Genomic DNA, 17,450 nt, shown 5'->3' with positions numbered 1-17,450 from the left:
ATTTCTAGTCAGATGCCACGTCAGTAAAGTTACAAGACAAATCATCACACTTAACTGATATTTAACCTTTTGGATTAAAATGATTAATGGAGTTAACTTTGAAGGAGTTTTTAATAATTTTCGTTGATTCAGGGATGTGTCTGATAGCGAGTGTCACTTTCAAGGACGAAAATGAGGGTTTACTCCTATGTTTTTTAGGCTTTAGCATCCATTTGTTTTATTTACAAAATGAGCATATATTTTTCCAAATGAATGAGATTAAGAGATCGACCGATGACATATTAGAAAAAACATGGTGGACATCAGTTTTATTATATTGCATGTCTCCTGAGAAGCCATTTGATTGTAAGGTTTGCCCTACAACTTAGAGGTAGTCGGTTCAAGACCCGTCACCGAGAGAAGAGAAGAAGAGGGATCAGTTTTATTATATTAGTATCATATAACAAAAATGACGTTTGTGCAAAGAAAATAAAAATGACAGACATGTAATTTTCATTTTTAATGTGACACCGTTAGCATTTCTGATAAAAGTTTAAGGTGAAGAAATTATGTCCATGAAAGATTGAAACAAATCTATAGAAACATTAACGTTTCATGAATTCTCAAGAATGTTTGTCAAAAAAAAATGTAAATTCTCAAGCAGCTCTCAAAAAAAAAAAAAAAGAATTCTCAAGCATAAAAGGTGTGACACAGGTTCTTCTCGTTGTTTCAACTTAAAAAACCCTAGAGAGACGCAATGTCTTCTTCTCCAGCGAAGAAACACAAATTTGAGAGCACAAAAAACCCTAATTGGGTTGAACTTCCAAAAGATATAACATCAAACATACTTCAAAGGCTTAATACAGTCGAAATTCTAACAAAAACACGCTATGTGTGTCCTTATTGGTGGAACATTTGCAAAGATCCTTTCATGTGGTGCGAGATTAACATGGGAACTTTTCTTTCTTATCTGATGATCATGGGACTCATAATCTTGATTGTTTGGTTAACCTTTGTCAGTACGCTGTTGATCTAAGTTCTGGCCATTTAGAAAAAAATGATATTTATTGTTTTGCCACCGATGATCTTCTCCAATACATTGCTGGTAGGTAATGCCAAATTTATTTTCATATTCTCTCCTTTTAGTGTTATATACTTTGTTATTATCATTAATCGATAGGTAAATATCTCTTTATTGGCAAAGGGGATTATGAGAAGCTTCTTCATCAATGGAATGGAAACCCTATATGTTTTCAACGATGTTTGTTTCTTTGCAAGTTTTAATATTTATTTTTCTGCCACAATCTTAAATTGGCCACCATGTTAACAACCGCTTGTTTCATGGTATTTCGTGTTGCTTAATGTTGATTTATTTTTTAGTTTAGTTATTGGTACTTTGATATGCATTTAGGAATGCTGTGCAGTTGGCTCCATTTATTTGTTTTCTTTGGTTGTCATTTGCTTGGCCACAATAATGTAGATCCTATGGATTGGATCGTAAGGCATTGTTTGGTGGGGAGGGGGAGGAGGACTTTTGGGGGTGCGATATACAGGGGAAAAATTGAGAAATCTTCCACATTGTTTTTCCCACAGAATTCATTATAAGAAAATTGTTTGTGGCACGACAACAATACAAGCACGAAAACGCACGACACCAATATAACCCTTGGATGAAGAATGTGCAACATTGCTTTTATTCTCTCCCCCCCCATGTATTGTATGCTATCCGTTGATTTCAACGTCGTTTGTTGTCGTGGGTTATTGAATCCTGCTAGCTAACATTGCTCTTCATATAAACCCTCTTCGAGTTGTATGGGTTGAGTATCCTTTGTACTCTTATTTCTAATTGAAACTCTTCTCTGCTGTTTCAAAACAAAAACAAACTTGGCCAGGCAAGACAATTCAACAATCGTTTTGCACATGTTTGAAAGTAGGATTGGGTACGTTTGTATTTTATATATTTATTGCCATGTATTTTATGAATGTATCAATGTTATTATTTTTATGTATTTGGAGCCTTGTATTTTATGAATGTATCATATTTATAAAATTCTCCTTTCATCGTATAAATTTTATAGGGCAAGTAACTTAAGGTGCTTACAACTTGATTCATGCGATAGAATATCATATGAAGGGTGGTGCGAATTTGTAAAGAAATTTCCCCTGTTAGAGGAGATTTACATTTCATAATGCTTAGAATCTAATATATCTCTTGAAGTTATTGGGCAAAGTTGTCCTGCGTTGAAATCACTAACATTCTATGCGATGTCGGATGGAGAACACTTCACGTGTGATGATAAGGCATTTATTATTGCAAAAAAAATGCATGGGCTACTCCATCTTGTTCTTCATGGAGACCCTCTCAGTGATGTTGGCTTGCTTGCTATTCTTGATGGATGCCCTCGTCTTGAGTCTCTTGACATTTTTGGATGTTATAATTTAGATTTCGAAGGAAGCTTGTGGAAAAGGTTGCATACTCAGATCAAAGATTTATATTAGGGATAAAATTATTCACGAACCTTTCGATTTGAATCTTGATCTCGATGATGAAGATTTGTTGGCTTGTCGTGGAATTTATAAGTTTTGTGATCACGAGGATGATGATTTTGATGCTATTATCATCGTCATTTTTTGGTATGTCGGAAATTTGAAATGTTACTATCCTTGAAGAAACTTGAATGTTCCTGTTGTTTTAAAGGATTTTTTGGAAGACATTGGACGGCATGTTTGGCTTGCCTTTTCTTTTTTTGTCAATGGTTTATTGACATGCTTTATTAATCTTGTAGTTTCTTTTTCTTTTTCATTTACTGAATGATTCTGAAAGTGGTGTTTTATTTTACCTAAGTTTCTAAATGAAACCAAGTATATTTTGCTCACTATTGTAGTGGGTTTGGTCTATACTCTATATTTACCTCTACAAATCAAAACCAATTTACCAGTTTGAAAAGTGTGCCGGAAGTAAGGAAAATTATTGAATGTTGTAGATAATATCATCAAGTTCTTGCGTGGAATCTCAAGTTTCCATTGGATCATATTAAGTAGGAAAATGCAGATATGGATATGATTTGCCAATTGGAAATATTTTAAAGTGCCAAGGTATAGAATGTAGAAATATTTTACATTTCATAAATAATCTTAACATTAACAGTATATTTTAATTAAATCAGTTAATAAATTATACAAAGATTAAGAAATATACCCAATTTTATTTTATTTTTTTGAATAAAAGGAGCCAGGTCCCAAACAAGAAAATGATCTCATAAAATGTTTATGTATTTAGTCATTTCTCACTATATTTCTACAAATATTTTGGGAATAAATGAAAGTTTGATTTGAATAAAAAAAAAAAAAAGTTTAATTAAGTGTTTAAAGTAAAAGTTTAAGTTAGTGATAAAAAGATGAAAACATAAGCAAGAAAGTTGGAGAAATCTGAAAACAGAGTAACCAAAGAAAATGTTACGATCACTGAGTCACAAACCCTCCCCCTCTTCACTCTTCAACTTCACCTCACTTCGCAGCAGAATTCTAAACACCCACACGCATGCATTCTCCTCCGCCGTATCACCACCGTCAAAAGCAATCATATACGAATCCCACGGCCAACCCGACGCAGTAACAAAGCTAGTCGACATTCCGGCGACGGAAGTTAAAGAGAATGATCTGTGCGTCAAGATGCTAGCAGCTCCAATTAACCCTTCCGATATTAATAGAATACAAGGTGTTTATCCTGTGAGGCCGGAACCACCTGCAGTTGGTGGTTACGAAGGTGTTGGAGAGGTTCACTCCGTTGGCTCCGCCGTAACTTGTTTCTCTCCCGGTGATTGGGTTATTCCTTCTCCACCTTCTTTCGGTACCCCCCTCAATTTCTCTCATTTTAATTTATTTGTTACTATTATGACATTGTTTATAAGCTATGTTCAGCTTATGAAAACAACTTATAGATTATACACAAATAATTTGACTTTATATTATCTTGTGTAATTGAAGTATCTAATTCATAAGCGCTTATGATATTTTTGCAAAATAATTTGTTTATTTAAACAACTTGTTAGTCAATTTAATGGTTGAAAATGTCTTGCAAAAACTAATGTCATTGAGAATTTTAAAATTCAGTTACCATTTTGAAATCTAGCTAGTTTCTAGATGGTATCAATCCATCCTCATATAATCACGTTATTAATAAGTCTAAAATGATCATTAGAATTGCCAAGTATTAATCAGATTTGTTATCAACTTTACCCAAGATATTATTTAATTAGTTTCAAACACATCCACAACATTACCAACTTGATGTCGTTATAGTTCCTGCAAATATTACCAGAGGGACGAATTTGATTAGTATTTTGTAATGTCATACATCATTTTAGAATATTGATAATATGGGAGATTAAGTTGATATGGTCGTCCAATTTTAACAATTTAATTTAGATGTTTGCTATGCTCTATAGTTTACGACATCATATTAGTGATTCACTTGTTGTTAATATTATTATATTTGAAAGTTTGATTATTTATTTTTCCAGGGACGTGGCAGACATACATTGTGAAGGATCAGAATGTGTGGCACAAAGTAAACAAGGGTGTGCCTATGGAATATGCTGCTACAATTACTGTTAATCCTCTAACTGCTCTTCTAATGCTTGAAGACTGCGTTACTTTGAACTCAGGCACTGCCTCTTTAGCTGCAATACTTGTTTTTTATAGTTGATTCATGAGTGGATTTGTTTATGCTTATGTTATGTATTCATGTTTTCAACAGGAGATGCTATTGTACAAAATGGGGCAACCAGCATGGTTGGTCAGTGTGTCATTCAGCTTGCAAAATCTCGTGGCATTCACAACATTAATATTATACGGGACAGGTGATCTTTTTAAGGTTCTTTGCATGCTATTGTTCAAAATGGGGTGACCAGCATGGTTGTGTCTGAATGTTTTTTAAACTGTGCTCTTGTTCCCATTTTCTAGCTCATTGAACTGAACTAGATTTTTTGTGAAAAAACTTATTTTTTAATTTCTAATCTTTTTGCTTCTGATAGGCCTGGGGTTGGTGAAGTAAAAGAAAGACTTAAGGATTTGGGTGCTGATGAAGTTTTCACCGAGAGTGAATTGGAAGTGAAGAATGTCAAGAGTCTCCTGGTATGTCTTGGATTTATTATTCTTGTTAGTTTTATGACTTATGATATGAGATGGATGTTGAATTTTTAGATGAATGTCTGTTATCATAATTTGTTAAGCATTTGGGAAGTAATATGCATGTGGTTCTATCTTTATTGTTGAAGTTTTGTACCTATCTTCCTGAGATGCCATCAAAGCTGAAAAACAACTACATTGTTTTAACTTTTAAGGTTATCTTATCTCCTATCCTAAAATTGAATGATTATTTGACATGGTAGGGTGGTATACCTGAACCCGCACTGGGATTTAACTGTGTCGGTGGCAATTCTGCTTCTTTGGTTCTCAAATTTTTAAGGTATGACATGGGATATTCGGTAAAGACTTTAATGATGGAAACTTTCTCTTTTGTTACTAAATACCATTATCCTGAAGTTTTAGACATGTTTGTGCCTTGCAGACGAGGAGGAACTATGGTGACGTATGGTGGAATGTCTAAAAAGCCCGTCACTGTATCAACTTCATCCTTCATATTTAAGGTTAGACTGTAACTTGCAATCCTTTTTTTCTGCTCTCAAAATTGATATCTTCAGTCTACTATGCAACACCTTTTTTAATTAAAGTCTTGATTTCTATATATAATTTTCGACGTCAAAATCTTGATTTATCTTGGTCAGCAATGATTAGTTTGAAGCATAGAGATATTCAATCACTAGTATGTAAAGTCGAATCAAGTTACAATTGCCAGCAAGTTTTGTGACTATCTGAGTAAAGATTTTGCATCTTCAATTGATATAAATGACGGGGCTTTAGTTGGATCTTGGAAGTGATTGAGATTAAGGAGTTTTCAACTTTCAAGTTATTAAGTTGTTAAGATAATTGATCGCGACACCCTGAAAATTGTTCAATTTTATGCGAAAGTGCTGAAGTTGGGTAAAAATAGATGATATTGATACTTGGTTGTTTAGCCTGGGTTTTGTGAAAGGTTAGAGGCGATCAACTTTGGGCTAGGGATGAAGCTTAAGCTCAACAAGTACTTGTGACTTGTTAGTCAACCAACAAACCTTCTAATAGGTCTGTACTTGTAAGTTCACAAACCTTCTCATAGGTCCATACCCCGCATGACCATATTTTTAGCAGGGCATAGAAGTCATGCTTGTCAACACTGCTATCCGTCCCTTTGCAGTGCTGGGACTCTGTAGTGGTATGGGGTTCTTTTAATATTCATAGAACCTAACCGTCTGTGGTGGTATGGTGTTGCTTGTCGAAGAACTAGGGAAGTATAGATATCAACATCCCTAGATATTTGAATGTTTGGTTGAAAAACTGAAAATGGGTTTTACATTTAGTGAACAAAATTTTCACTTGCCTGCTTGAATAACTACATAGCATTTTCTGTGTGAAGGATCAGAAAGAAGTGCTGAAATTAAGAATACTAATTATTTATCTTGGTCTTAAATGGTATCTCCAAAACTTAATATTGATTGATCATTGATCCATCAAAATAAAAAAGGAGCATAAAAATGGCAATAAAAAACAGTCATGTTGGTCCATGAGCCCTAGGACCTCTTAATATCTGTTGAGCGGAGATTAGACTTGGTCTGTATGCTCAAACAGTTGTTATTATTTTGGGAGACTGACCGCGTATGATGGGGATGCAGAAATGATCATTTGCAAAGACACTCCAATAATCAAATCAGCAAGAATTTGTATGGGTATATTTAAAATTTGTACCCGAGGTCTACGAGGCCCATGTATTTCAAAGTTTGCGTTTTTGGCGTAATAAAAATTGGTAACTGAGGTCTACGAGGCCCGTGTATTTCAAAATTTGCTTGTTGGGGAGTCATAACCCCATCAACGGAGGCCAAGTTTCTTAACTGCTGTGAAATGCAGAAATCTTAGGAGGGAAAGCCTCTGGGCAGGAGCTTGCAAAGATTATGAAATGGTTGTTTGAGGCATGTAACTTTCGACTCCGAATCGCGTTGTTTTACCGAAACTGGGTGCTTTTAGACGTCCAAAACAAATATCGGGACTTATTTGTAGCATAACCTTTTAATAACACATGCTTATACTTTCTAATTGAAATAGCATTGCTCTGGTTTATTAAATGTAACCATGGTTTTAAATCACATATTTGCAGGAACTTTCCTTGAGGGGTTTCTGGTTGCAGAATTGGTTGAGCACAGATAAAGCTGAAGAGGGCAGAAGAATGATAGACAGGCTTTTGGGTCTTGTACAAGATGGAAAGTTAAAATACAAGTATGTCTTATACCTATCATAGAACAAGAAAAATAAGCAAGGGGTTTATATCCACTCTAAATGATCAATTGCTCATAAATATTGAAACATTAACTGGCCGCCCTTCTTTGCAGGATGGAATTGACTCCCTTTAATGATTTCAACACAGCATTGGATAAAGCTCTAGGAAAACTTGGGAGCCAACCAAAGCAAGTGATCAAATTCTAATTTGAAATGTGGGATTGGATTTAAGGCTTGCGGTTGATATTTACTTTCTGTGAGAAAGGAGTTCTGCATTTTATATGGCATTTCTATCTCACTGTTAAGTACTCATCTTGTAGGAATCCCATGTGTATTGTACAAGAATACTGAAACATAGCTACAACTTTTCCAAAATTTGCTCCAAGTAGTTCAAAACAATCTCAGTCAAAGTATGTGATAGAAACTGGTTTTTATAGTGATAAAATTAACAGAAACAACAATTTATTTATAACAATCTACGGACTGTCGTCTCAGAATAGAGAATGAGTTATTTTACATAAAGATTAAGGAAAGAGACAATATGTTGTTACAAAGCAATTGATATCCAAAAAAAATGAGAGTCTTGGTCTCTCTCTCTTTCAGTAATTACAGTGGTATTGCTGGACCTCTTATATATATATATATATATATATATATATATATATATATATATATATATATATATATATATATATATATATAATAGGGATGTGGTAGAAAAATTCAGAGACATCCATTTTTGGGACTTGATACTGATCGATTCAGAGACATCTAGAATTCTTAGGAGACCAGGACTCAATATTTTTTTATTTTTTTATTTTTTTGTGTTTATGTGTTAATTCCTGATTTGTTGTATTGTAAAAGAACACATTCTCTTTCTCTTTTATGAGATAACGGTCCAAAGATTGTTATTTCTACTAAGTTAAACCAAGTGTAGCTAAACTAAGCTGCCAAATTAAAGTTCTCTATCAGAATAGAAAAATTGTGTTAATTGAACATTAAAATGAAGAAATCGAATCTTACAGTGTAGGTTTTTATCCATCTCTCTTACTTTTTATCTTCCTACAACTTATACTAATTTCAAAAGTACACATAAAAACCAAATGTCACCGTATTTGACATCAAAATTATCATTTCTCATCAGAACAACAAACATGAGCAAATGAGGAAATAATCAATTATACGTGCGTCAAATGAATGGCATGATTAAGCCATAAATTATTACATTGTTTTTCTGCTCACAGAATCACAATTTTAATTTAGAAATGTCTTCTCTTAGAACCCTTTCTACCAAGAATCAGAGCCTTCTAAATGTAAAGAAGACCGAACCAACTAAGCACATTCCTTTGCCAATATGTAGTCCACGGCTTCTTCTACAGTGTCAACAACCTGCAGAAGCAAAGCTTATTTTAATCACAGAGTTAAAACACTGGCAACATTTAGTCACAAATTAAATCATCACGAGGCACAATATACGATAGGTGGTGTCATCTTGATCACAAACTTCCCACAAATTTCAGAAAACATTGGCTAGTTCCCATCACGGCACTAACAGTGGAACAAAAACATGATTTCTTTCTTAAAAGAAATAGAGAGGAAAAAAGGATAAGTATCTGAATTATTTTTTAGAGGATGGCAAGGAATTACCAGATCTGCTGGAAATTTGTCATGATTTTCCTTCCCCTTGAAAACACCAGTTCTTGTGAGAATAGAAAACCAAGGATGCCCGGTCTGAAATACAATATTTTTGTTATTAGCATAAGTCGGCAAATAGTTGTCGTACCGTAATACTTGTGAATTCCAACTCCAATAGACATACCTGTCGTGCACCTCTGATGTCAACTGCAGGATTGTCTCCAATCATGTAAAGTGTTTGAAAAGGTTGAGCATTTTTATGATTTATATCGTAGGAATCTTCATCGACTCGTGGTACATGTTTCTGTAACACAATTTCTGCATTCTTGAATACAGATGGATGTGGTTTGCCAAAACATGTGTACTCCAAGGAATGATGATGAGTCCTGCGGATACAGTGTTTCACGATTATAGATGAATGTTCTTAAATATGAATTAAATCAGCACCATCCTACTAAAGAACTTATCTGCAGTTTTGATTATAATAAAACAGCTTCTCATGTTTACACATATATGGTGACACATCTAAATTTTTTGAAATGTAGAGACAACACTACTCATATATATGAAGTTGTGGGGACAATACTCGTATAATATATAGTATAGATAATATATGTTGTGGCAGCTAATCTATAATACTATATATGATACTGAATTTATCAAAATCCTAGTAAATGGCCCAATGTCCCAACGCATGTCATGTTTCTGTGCTGAACCTGAAGTATTCAATTTAAAGGAACTAGAGAACTACCATGAACAACAAGATAATACACAGTCTTACCTATTGAAGATGGATTCTAATGCAATCCTGAAAGCTCCCATACCCAGACGCTCAGAAGGAAATTTCGTCTACCTTTTGTAGAACTTTGTCAGTGAGTATAGTAGTATGATAGTTTAAAAGGGATCCATATAATCTGTATCATAACACTTTTCTGTAACAAACATCAACCAACCTGGTACTCAAGGTCATCATTTGCAAAATATAAGTGTGGCTGTGTTCCAACATTTCTTCCAGGAAGCCCTCCAGTTTTCAAGATATCACAAAGAACCTAAATAAGAAGTGATGATCAGTTCATAGATTCATTGGTTTGATTCATAAAACGTAAATCTAAGAACTTTTAGAAAACCCAAAGAAGTAAAGAACTCTCTTCTTTGTTCTCAGCTCTTAGAAATAGAAGCCAAGTTACAATTCAAATATGATTAAACTAAATTTAGTAATGTGGACAGCAGCTTGTAAGAAAAGGGACAGTCATCTGATATGGAACCAGTTGTAAGATTGTTGTAGTCAGTTACCTGTACGTCCCTGCTCCAATCAACAGGATCACTAACTATGAATGCTGCTTGAACCCTTTCAGAGAACACATCAATTTGTGGACCACTCTCATCAAACTTTGGATTCTGAGTAGTAGCTAACTTGGTTGTCCATTTCTTGTATGGTGCCAATGGATCAATGTTTTCAAAGCGCGATGCATATGCATCAATTGAGATAACATTTCTGAACATAAAAAACAACAACAACAAAATAATAACACATTGACACTGATGTGAAATTAATTATTCAATAAAGTCGTGAAATATGTGACAAGCCAATTATCTTAAAGCCTTACTTAAAACCGTATTCAGACATCACCAAAGCTGGTTCCCCTTTTCCCGCAGCAACAATGAGTTTATCCTCAAATCTGAAAAGTCAATTTCTATATGATAAATATAATTCAACGGAATAATTGCTGGTTTCAGCATTTAATCCTATACAGTCAGATGAGATAAGATAAGATAAGCACATTTATACCTATTAACCAATTGTCTAAATGGTGAATGGCCCTGCAAAACCTGCATAATAATCAAATTCCATTAAAGGGCAGAATCTCTGCAATTTCAGAAAAAGAATTTAGGACAACAATGTGAAAAAGTATTCCCTGGTTGTGACTTTTGAGATAGACATGCATGATGCATGTAGCAAACAGACAGAAAACATAACCACATGCATATACATTACTACTATCATACAGCAGAAGAGAAACAATCGTCATCACATACTATAGATTATTACTACTGAGCATTTCCAAAATCGATAATTTTAAATTTACTAAGAGCATCACCAATAGCAAACTTTTAAGAAATACATTTGCATTATGCCACATCATGCTTAAACAACTCATCCATATTTTGTTCCTATAGTTGAATTTTTAAGCAATCCACTTTTATAATAGTTGAATTTTCATGTTTTTATTAATGTGTCCTTGATTAATGAGAGGATAACACAAAAATCTTCTAACATACCTGTGAAGCTGAGACATTTAAACCCAACAGTTCACTAAGCTCGGAGGCTCTTTTAGCTTCAGGAATGCCACCACCTTTGTAAAACATAAAATTAAAATTATTCACCTAATGCTGGCTATGCATATGAATCATTGATTGAACTAGATTCATGCAAATATGAAATTTCATAATCATCCATAAAATCTTAACCTAATTACACGGAACTAACAGTAAACAGAACAAATAAAAATAAGAGTAAGAACTCACCATTTGTGAGAAAAACGTAAGGAAATTTCAGCGTACCTAACAAAATAAACAGATAAAAAAATTGATGGATGACTCAGTGATAGCGAAAATTGATAGAGAGTATTTACTTTTCGTTGTTTATTTACCATCATAGTTGTATAATTTTCTCAATGCGGCCGGAGAGCCACCAACGGGGGTGTTACCGAGGAGAATGACGCCGTCGATGTCGAAAGCAATGCCGAATGATGGCCTGATTAGTAGATCATTTATCAAAATTGGATAGCATAATAATAATAATGAAATAATTAGAGAAATGAGATTTGTTTCAGTAATGACAAACCTTTCAGATACGCGAGAAAATGAACGATGAAGAATGTAAGAAGAAAACTCGGTGCGGTTTAACGGTTGGATTTGTTGCCGCCATGCTTTGGTTAATAGACGGAAGCTCATCGTTTGCTCAGTTGTTTTCTTTTCCACGCATCCGGAATCAGCTTTGGTTAACACAATTTAGTACGATACAAATCATCTTCAAAATACATTCTAAACTTTGTCCACGTGTGCTTCACTAGATCTACTTGTAATTCGTGATGCAACTCGGGATCTAGCACGCACATGATTTGCAAAAGCTAGTAACACCTCGGTCGAGTATGGTTGCGGTGTACTAGATCCACTTCCCCAGGTTGCTCAAAATCGGTCCAACTTTGAGCATATATATCTTGTCCATCCTCAACATTCATATTATGTAATATGATGCATGACCTCATGATGATACCCAAATCCGCTATGTCCCACAAGCGAGCTGGTTCACAGATGATTTTAAATCGAACTTGAAGCACTTCAAAAGCACGTTCGATGTCCTTCTAACATCCATCCTGATGTTTTGCAAATAACTTATCGGGTTCACTTTGAGAAAGTCTAATTGATTTGACGAAAGTTGGATAAGAAGGGTAGATACCATCAGCTAGACACTATGCCATATTATAGGGACGTTGATTCACAAAGTAATTCACCCTTGGAGTCTTTCCCTATTTCAAATCATCAAACACTGGTGACCGGTCTAGAACGTTTATATTGTTCAACGTTCCCGGACATCCGAAAAAGGCATGTCAGATCCATAGATCATGAGATGCAACTACTTCAAGAATAACTGTGGTGGTTCCCTCATCCCCTCTGGTGAATTGACCTTCCCTTCCCATGCTTTAGGATAATTTTTCCACTCCCAGTGCATGCAGTCAATACTCCCGATCATCCATGGGAACCCTCGCGTTTCACTAACATGTTGTATTCTATGCGGGTCATCTTGGGTTGGTGCTCTCAAGTACACTTGCTCATACAATCGTATGATTCCTTTGCAGAATCTAAGTAAGCACTCCAATGTTGTACTACTTCCTATTTTGATGTATTCATCGACCGCATCTGCTGCCACACCATATGCTAACATTCGCATTGCTGTGGTACATTTTGCTAACGGTGATATACCTTTTTTATTGGCTGCATCAACTTGTTGGGTGAAGTAGTTATCACTACTTGAAAGGTCTCCAACGATTCGAAGGAAAACATGTTTTTGCATCCGGTACCGACGACGAAACATTGCATCATCGTATGTAGGCTCATTGGCAAAGTAGTCGTCAATTAGTCTTTGGTTTGCCGCTACATGATCTCTATTGAAATATTTTCTAGTACGAGATGCACTACCTTCCTCTAATTTTTTTCGACGCTGAATAAATCGGTTGACGATATAAGTGTCTTCAACATCACGTTTTTGGAAGTAGGCTTCGATATCAAAAGGGTCCATTGAAAGTTTTTTTGGAAGTAGATATGAATGAGATTTGTGAAATTGGAACTAGATATGAATGAGATCAAATAACTTATCTGTGTGGTGGACACTAACGGATTTGAAATAAATTATTGTATTGTATTAAAGCAAACAGTGGAGATAATTATTAAAGCAAATAGTATGTGAAATAATGGCCACACAGTAGGCATAATTATTAAAGCAAATAGTATGTGAAATAAGTAACGGGGGACTAGACAACACTAAGGACTATCACCGAGGACTAGACAACACTGACAATTATTAAAGCAAACACTGGGGACTAGACAACACTGACAATTTTGACCGAACAAACAAATATTTGATTGAAATTAATTTCAAAACAGCTCACGCTCCAACTTTTCCAACAGCTCCTTTTTCCGATCATCGAGATGCTCTTTGGAACTTAACTTTACATACAGATTGAAGAAACAAATATGTTTCTTCAAACTGTTGTCTTGTCCTTTGCTGTTGTAATATGAATTTTTTTCCAAGACCAGGCTGCTCCACATATATTGACATGTTAAAAGCACAACTTTTTAGTTGAGTATAATATACTTTTCGACCTGTTTATTTATCTACCTTTGATTTTTCTTCTTCTGTTGGTTCAGCAAAACCTTTCTCTGAAACCATAACTAATAGAGTAACTGCAGTTCATCCTGCTGTAGCCTACCAAACCTGAATAATAGATTCCACGATCTGTATACCAAACCTGAATAGCAGATTCCACAATCTGTTATTCAGTTATCCCAATCAACTAGAGTTAGTTTAACTAATCATAACTACTTGTACCTAACTGCGCAAAGTCAGTTAGAAGGATAGGTTAATTGTTATTAGTATAAATACCAATCCTAGTGTATGCAAGAAATAATTATTCAAATCATTTACACTCTTTCCCTCACTTTCTCAGTAGTTTACGTTTTCTATTAATGATAACCAATTGATTTTAAACATAGTTCCATCGAACTTGTAAATTGTTGATTAGACTTGCTGAAGTTGGGTTACTCCTGTGCTTGAATTTGTTGCCATCTTAGTTCAACCTGGCTCTTGATACCATTTTTTGACAATTAAAACAATAAATATGGATATAATAAAACAGAGCATTTAATGTAACACTGTTGAAATTCTCTTGTAATTCTATTTTATCACGAAGGTTTCTATCAGATTCTTTAGGCTTTGTTGTTCTTTGAAACTCTTTTGTAATTCCACTTGCTAATTAAATTACAACTGTTATCTAGTTACTCTAGACCCTTCAGCATGAGTTGTCCATTTCCCTAATAATTAAGCTTTGCTAAAATAGTTCCGATAGGTACTGTTTTAATTTGAAATCTATTGAACTATTTCTGCAACTTCCTTATCAAAGTTAAGGCATAGGATGGATGTAGAGGAATATACAAAGAGGCTATTGAATAACTCATTCTTCCTGTAGGTAGTGTTTGGGAAAGATAATTCAATAACTGGGAAGCACCGACACATACACAACTATACCGACAACAATTTGAGAAATGAAGTAATTGAATGTGGCAATCACATGTGTTGGTGCTGTGGCGTCGTACTCTAGACACAGCTTCATTATAAAGTGTTAGTGCTACATAGCTCAATAACTATCATCTTTTCATTGAAAGACAATGCATTTCTTACAAAGTGCACATATAACCAAAAAAAATAATATCATTTTTATATGATACCATCTAAAATTGAATTACAAAGCAAGACAGATTGAGTAGATTCAAAAGCATATGGGGTTTATGTAACTCAAAATAACCTTGCTTTTGATATTTAAAGATGGTCCTCATCATATGGGGGTTTAAGTACATTCAAAAATCAAAAGTATACAAGCTGACGAGTTTAAAAATAGTGGTTCGAAATAAAATAAAAAAAAACATATGTTGCCGTTTTGCTTCTGAGTTTTTCAACATAAGCTGTTTCCTCATAGGCTTCATGTCCTTAATTTTGAAAATGAATTTACAATATAGATTAAAAGGCTAATGGAAAGAGTTTAAGTTATAACTTTGAAGAAGATCGTAAAATAATTTAATATTACTACTTTAAACCAATGGCAGAGTCAAGAATTTTTTTAAATTACAATTAAAGCTGTGGTTAGGTGGTTAGTTTGTTTTTATGTTGCTCTCCTAACCATGGTTTGATACTTGCATTTTACAATGTTTTTATTGCATTTTTTGTTTGAAAAATACAAAAAATACGTGTCAAAGTTAAAAATGAACAAAGAAAGAATCAAACATAGGACCCAAGGCTGAAAGGCAAGACACTTAACCGCTTTGCTAGAGTGTAAATACATGATTTGCAATGCAAACGTTAAATATAACATAACATTTAGCTAAAAATGTGTATATATAACTATTAAAAATGATTTTTTTTTAAACTTTGAATGCCATGGCACCCTGCTCCGCCGTTGACTTTAAACAATAATAATTTTCTCCTTCCTCAATCTTTGGAAATTCTTTTTCTAGTTGACCATATAAATAAAAGAATAATTTGAGTTCTATATATTTTATGAGTGACTAAAATGAGACTTCTCCAAAATTAAAAAATCTCCGCTAATAATGTTCATCTGCTGAGTGCGTATCGTCTGAGCATACATCTTCTGTTATTAAGTATTGAGTACAGAATGTAAATGTATGAAGAACGTGCAATAAAGTATAGTCAAATTGTATTGTATGGTAGAAAGAAACAATATCTATAGTGGGTGCATATGCCCAACATCAATAGTCGGAAGATCAGTCCCAAATAGCCAAGTCAGTAGATGAGATCAAGCAGATGAGGTTAGATGATTGATAAGAGTTCACCGTTCAGAGTGCAAGCTGATAAGAAGATCTTGCCACCAAATAAAAGTTAAGGTTCCACATATAAATTTACTAATATCAAGGGACAGATGTGTCTTCCCCATCAAGAACAAGCTACAACGGCTCTAAAATCATGATATGAACCTGAAGTGAAGACTCAGAAAACGAAGAGCTTAACACAACTCGGGTGCTAGCAGGGGTGGCCTTGAGCATGAGCATGGCGGGAGGGCCGTCCGCCTAGGGTACCAATTTTTTAGGGACACCAAAATTATTATTTTTACTTGGTAGTTAGTATTATATAAATATATTTCTTTTTAACTTGTTTGGATTAATTCTATTGAAAATATATTTTTATAGAACCTTGATTATGAGTGAATCTTTTATAATGAGAAATGGAAGAAAAAAGACGTTTGATTAATTAAAAGGGTGCAATTTTACTGATTTGTCACGGACACTGAAAACTTTAGGGCCCCGGATGCAAAACTAAATGGGGGGGGGGGGGGGGGGGGGGATCACGCCAAGTATAATAAAAGTGTGATTGATCTACTAAAAAGTAAGTTGTGAACAAAACAACTGAAGACAAAATCTTTGATATTATACGATATTTTATAGTAAAAATATTATTTTGGTATATTAAACAATTTGTACTTGGATGAAAAGTTGTGTTGTGGTTTAATGAAAGATAAAAATTTGAGCTTTTGTCATGTCCCTTACCTCCGGTGTGTCATGTCCTTAAAATAGTTTTACAAATCAAACATTGGACAAATAAAATTGTCTTATATTGTTCTTTATTTTTTAGCAAATCGAACACATCTTAAATCAATTTATACCTAACTATCAGTGGCGTTGCCAAGACCCTGAGTTAGGGGGTGCAAACTTATAAAACACTAACACTTGGACAGGACATAGACACATCGTCGTTGATAGTAATTAAAGAAAATATCAAAATTGAATGTAAATCACATGTGTCAGTATTGTGTCAGAACCGGACACCGAACACATGTTTGATTAGAAGTGTCAGTGCTATAGAGATGCAAACTTTTTTTATTTCATGAATTATTATTTTATATATAAAATTATAACTATTGTTTTTTTGTAGGGAACTATTGATTGTTTTTGACAAAAAATTAGTGAAAATTAGTGATATCATTGTGATAATATAGTTAAAAGTAGTATACAGAATACTTATTTTATATATTTAAATAACATTTATTTGGAACATAAAGTAGAGAACTAAAGAAATGAAAGATCTTTTTTTTATGACAAAGAAATCAAAGATGATTAAATCATTATATAATACGCTATATATATAAAGTTTGAAGCTATTGACAAAATAAAAGTAG

General features: G+C 34.1%; 4 protein-coding genes across 4 annotated transcripts; 2 read left to right on the top strand and 2 right to left on the bottom strand.

Annotated features, from left to right (window-relative positions):
• The first annotated feature begins 736 nt into the window (after positions 1-736).
• Positions 737-2,169, top strand: LOC11420127 (F-box protein SKIP19). Its single transcript, XM_024777170.1, has 3 exons — positions 737-871; positions 1,000-1,088; positions 2,058-2,169. Exons 1-3 carry the CDS (start codon positions 737-739, stop codon positions 2,167-2,169), a joined length of 336 nt encoding a protein of 111 aa, XP_024632938.1.
• Positions 2,170-3,387: 1,218 nt separating this feature from the next.
• On the top strand, positions 3,388-7,755 carry LOC11422155 (enoyl-[acyl-carrier-protein] reductase, mitochondrial). Its single transcript, XM_003597232.4, has 8 exons — positions 3,388-3,829; positions 4,503-4,646; positions 4,739-4,841; positions 5,016-5,115; positions 5,373-5,449; positions 5,552-5,630; positions 7,232-7,350; positions 7,464-7,755. The coding sequence occupies exons 1-8, from the start codon at positions 3,433-3,435 to the stop codon at positions 7,555-7,557; spliced, it is 1,113 nt and encodes a 370-aa protein (XP_003597280.1). The 5' UTR covers positions 3,388-3,432; the 3' UTR covers positions 7,558-7,755.
• A 688-nt stretch (positions 7,756-8,443) lies between these two features.
• LOC11414990 (uncharacterized protein YKR070W) lies at positions 8,444-11,992 on the bottom strand. The gene is made up of 12 exons (XM_003597231.4): positions 11,831-11,992; positions 11,637-11,740; positions 11,512-11,547; positions 11,266-11,339; positions 10,775-10,815; positions 10,593-10,664; positions 10,279-10,480; positions 9,939-10,034; positions 9,767-9,834; positions 9,170-9,371; positions 8,998-9,081; positions 8,444-8,739 (listed from the first exon to the last, which is right to left on the bottom strand). Exons 1-12 carry the CDS (start codon positions 11,938-11,940, stop codon positions 8,683-8,685), a joined length of 1,146 nt encoding a protein of 381 aa, XP_003597279.1. The 5' UTR covers positions 11,941-11,992; the 3' UTR covers positions 8,444-8,682.
• A 630-nt stretch (positions 11,993-12,622) lies between these two features.
• LOC112419458 (uncharacterized) lies at positions 12,623-13,285 on the bottom strand. The gene has a single exon (XM_024777169.1). It carries the CDS (start codon positions 13,283-13,285, stop codon positions 12,623-12,625), a length of 663 nt encoding a protein of 220 aa, XP_024632937.1.
• Between the last annotated feature and the right edge of the window lie 4,165 nt (positions 13,286-17,450).

The sequence above is a fragment of the Medicago truncatula genome, chromosome 2 (assembly GCF_003473485.1).
Source record: "Medicago truncatula cultivar Jemalong A17 chromosome 2, MtrunA17r5.0-ANR, whole genome shotgun sequence".
Lineage (NCBI taxonomy): Eukaryota > Viridiplantae > Streptophyta > Magnoliopsida > Fabales > Fabaceae > Medicago > Medicago truncatula.
The sequence above is the reverse complement of the archived record's forward strand: the minus strand, read 5'-3'. Positions and strand labels throughout refer to the sequence as shown.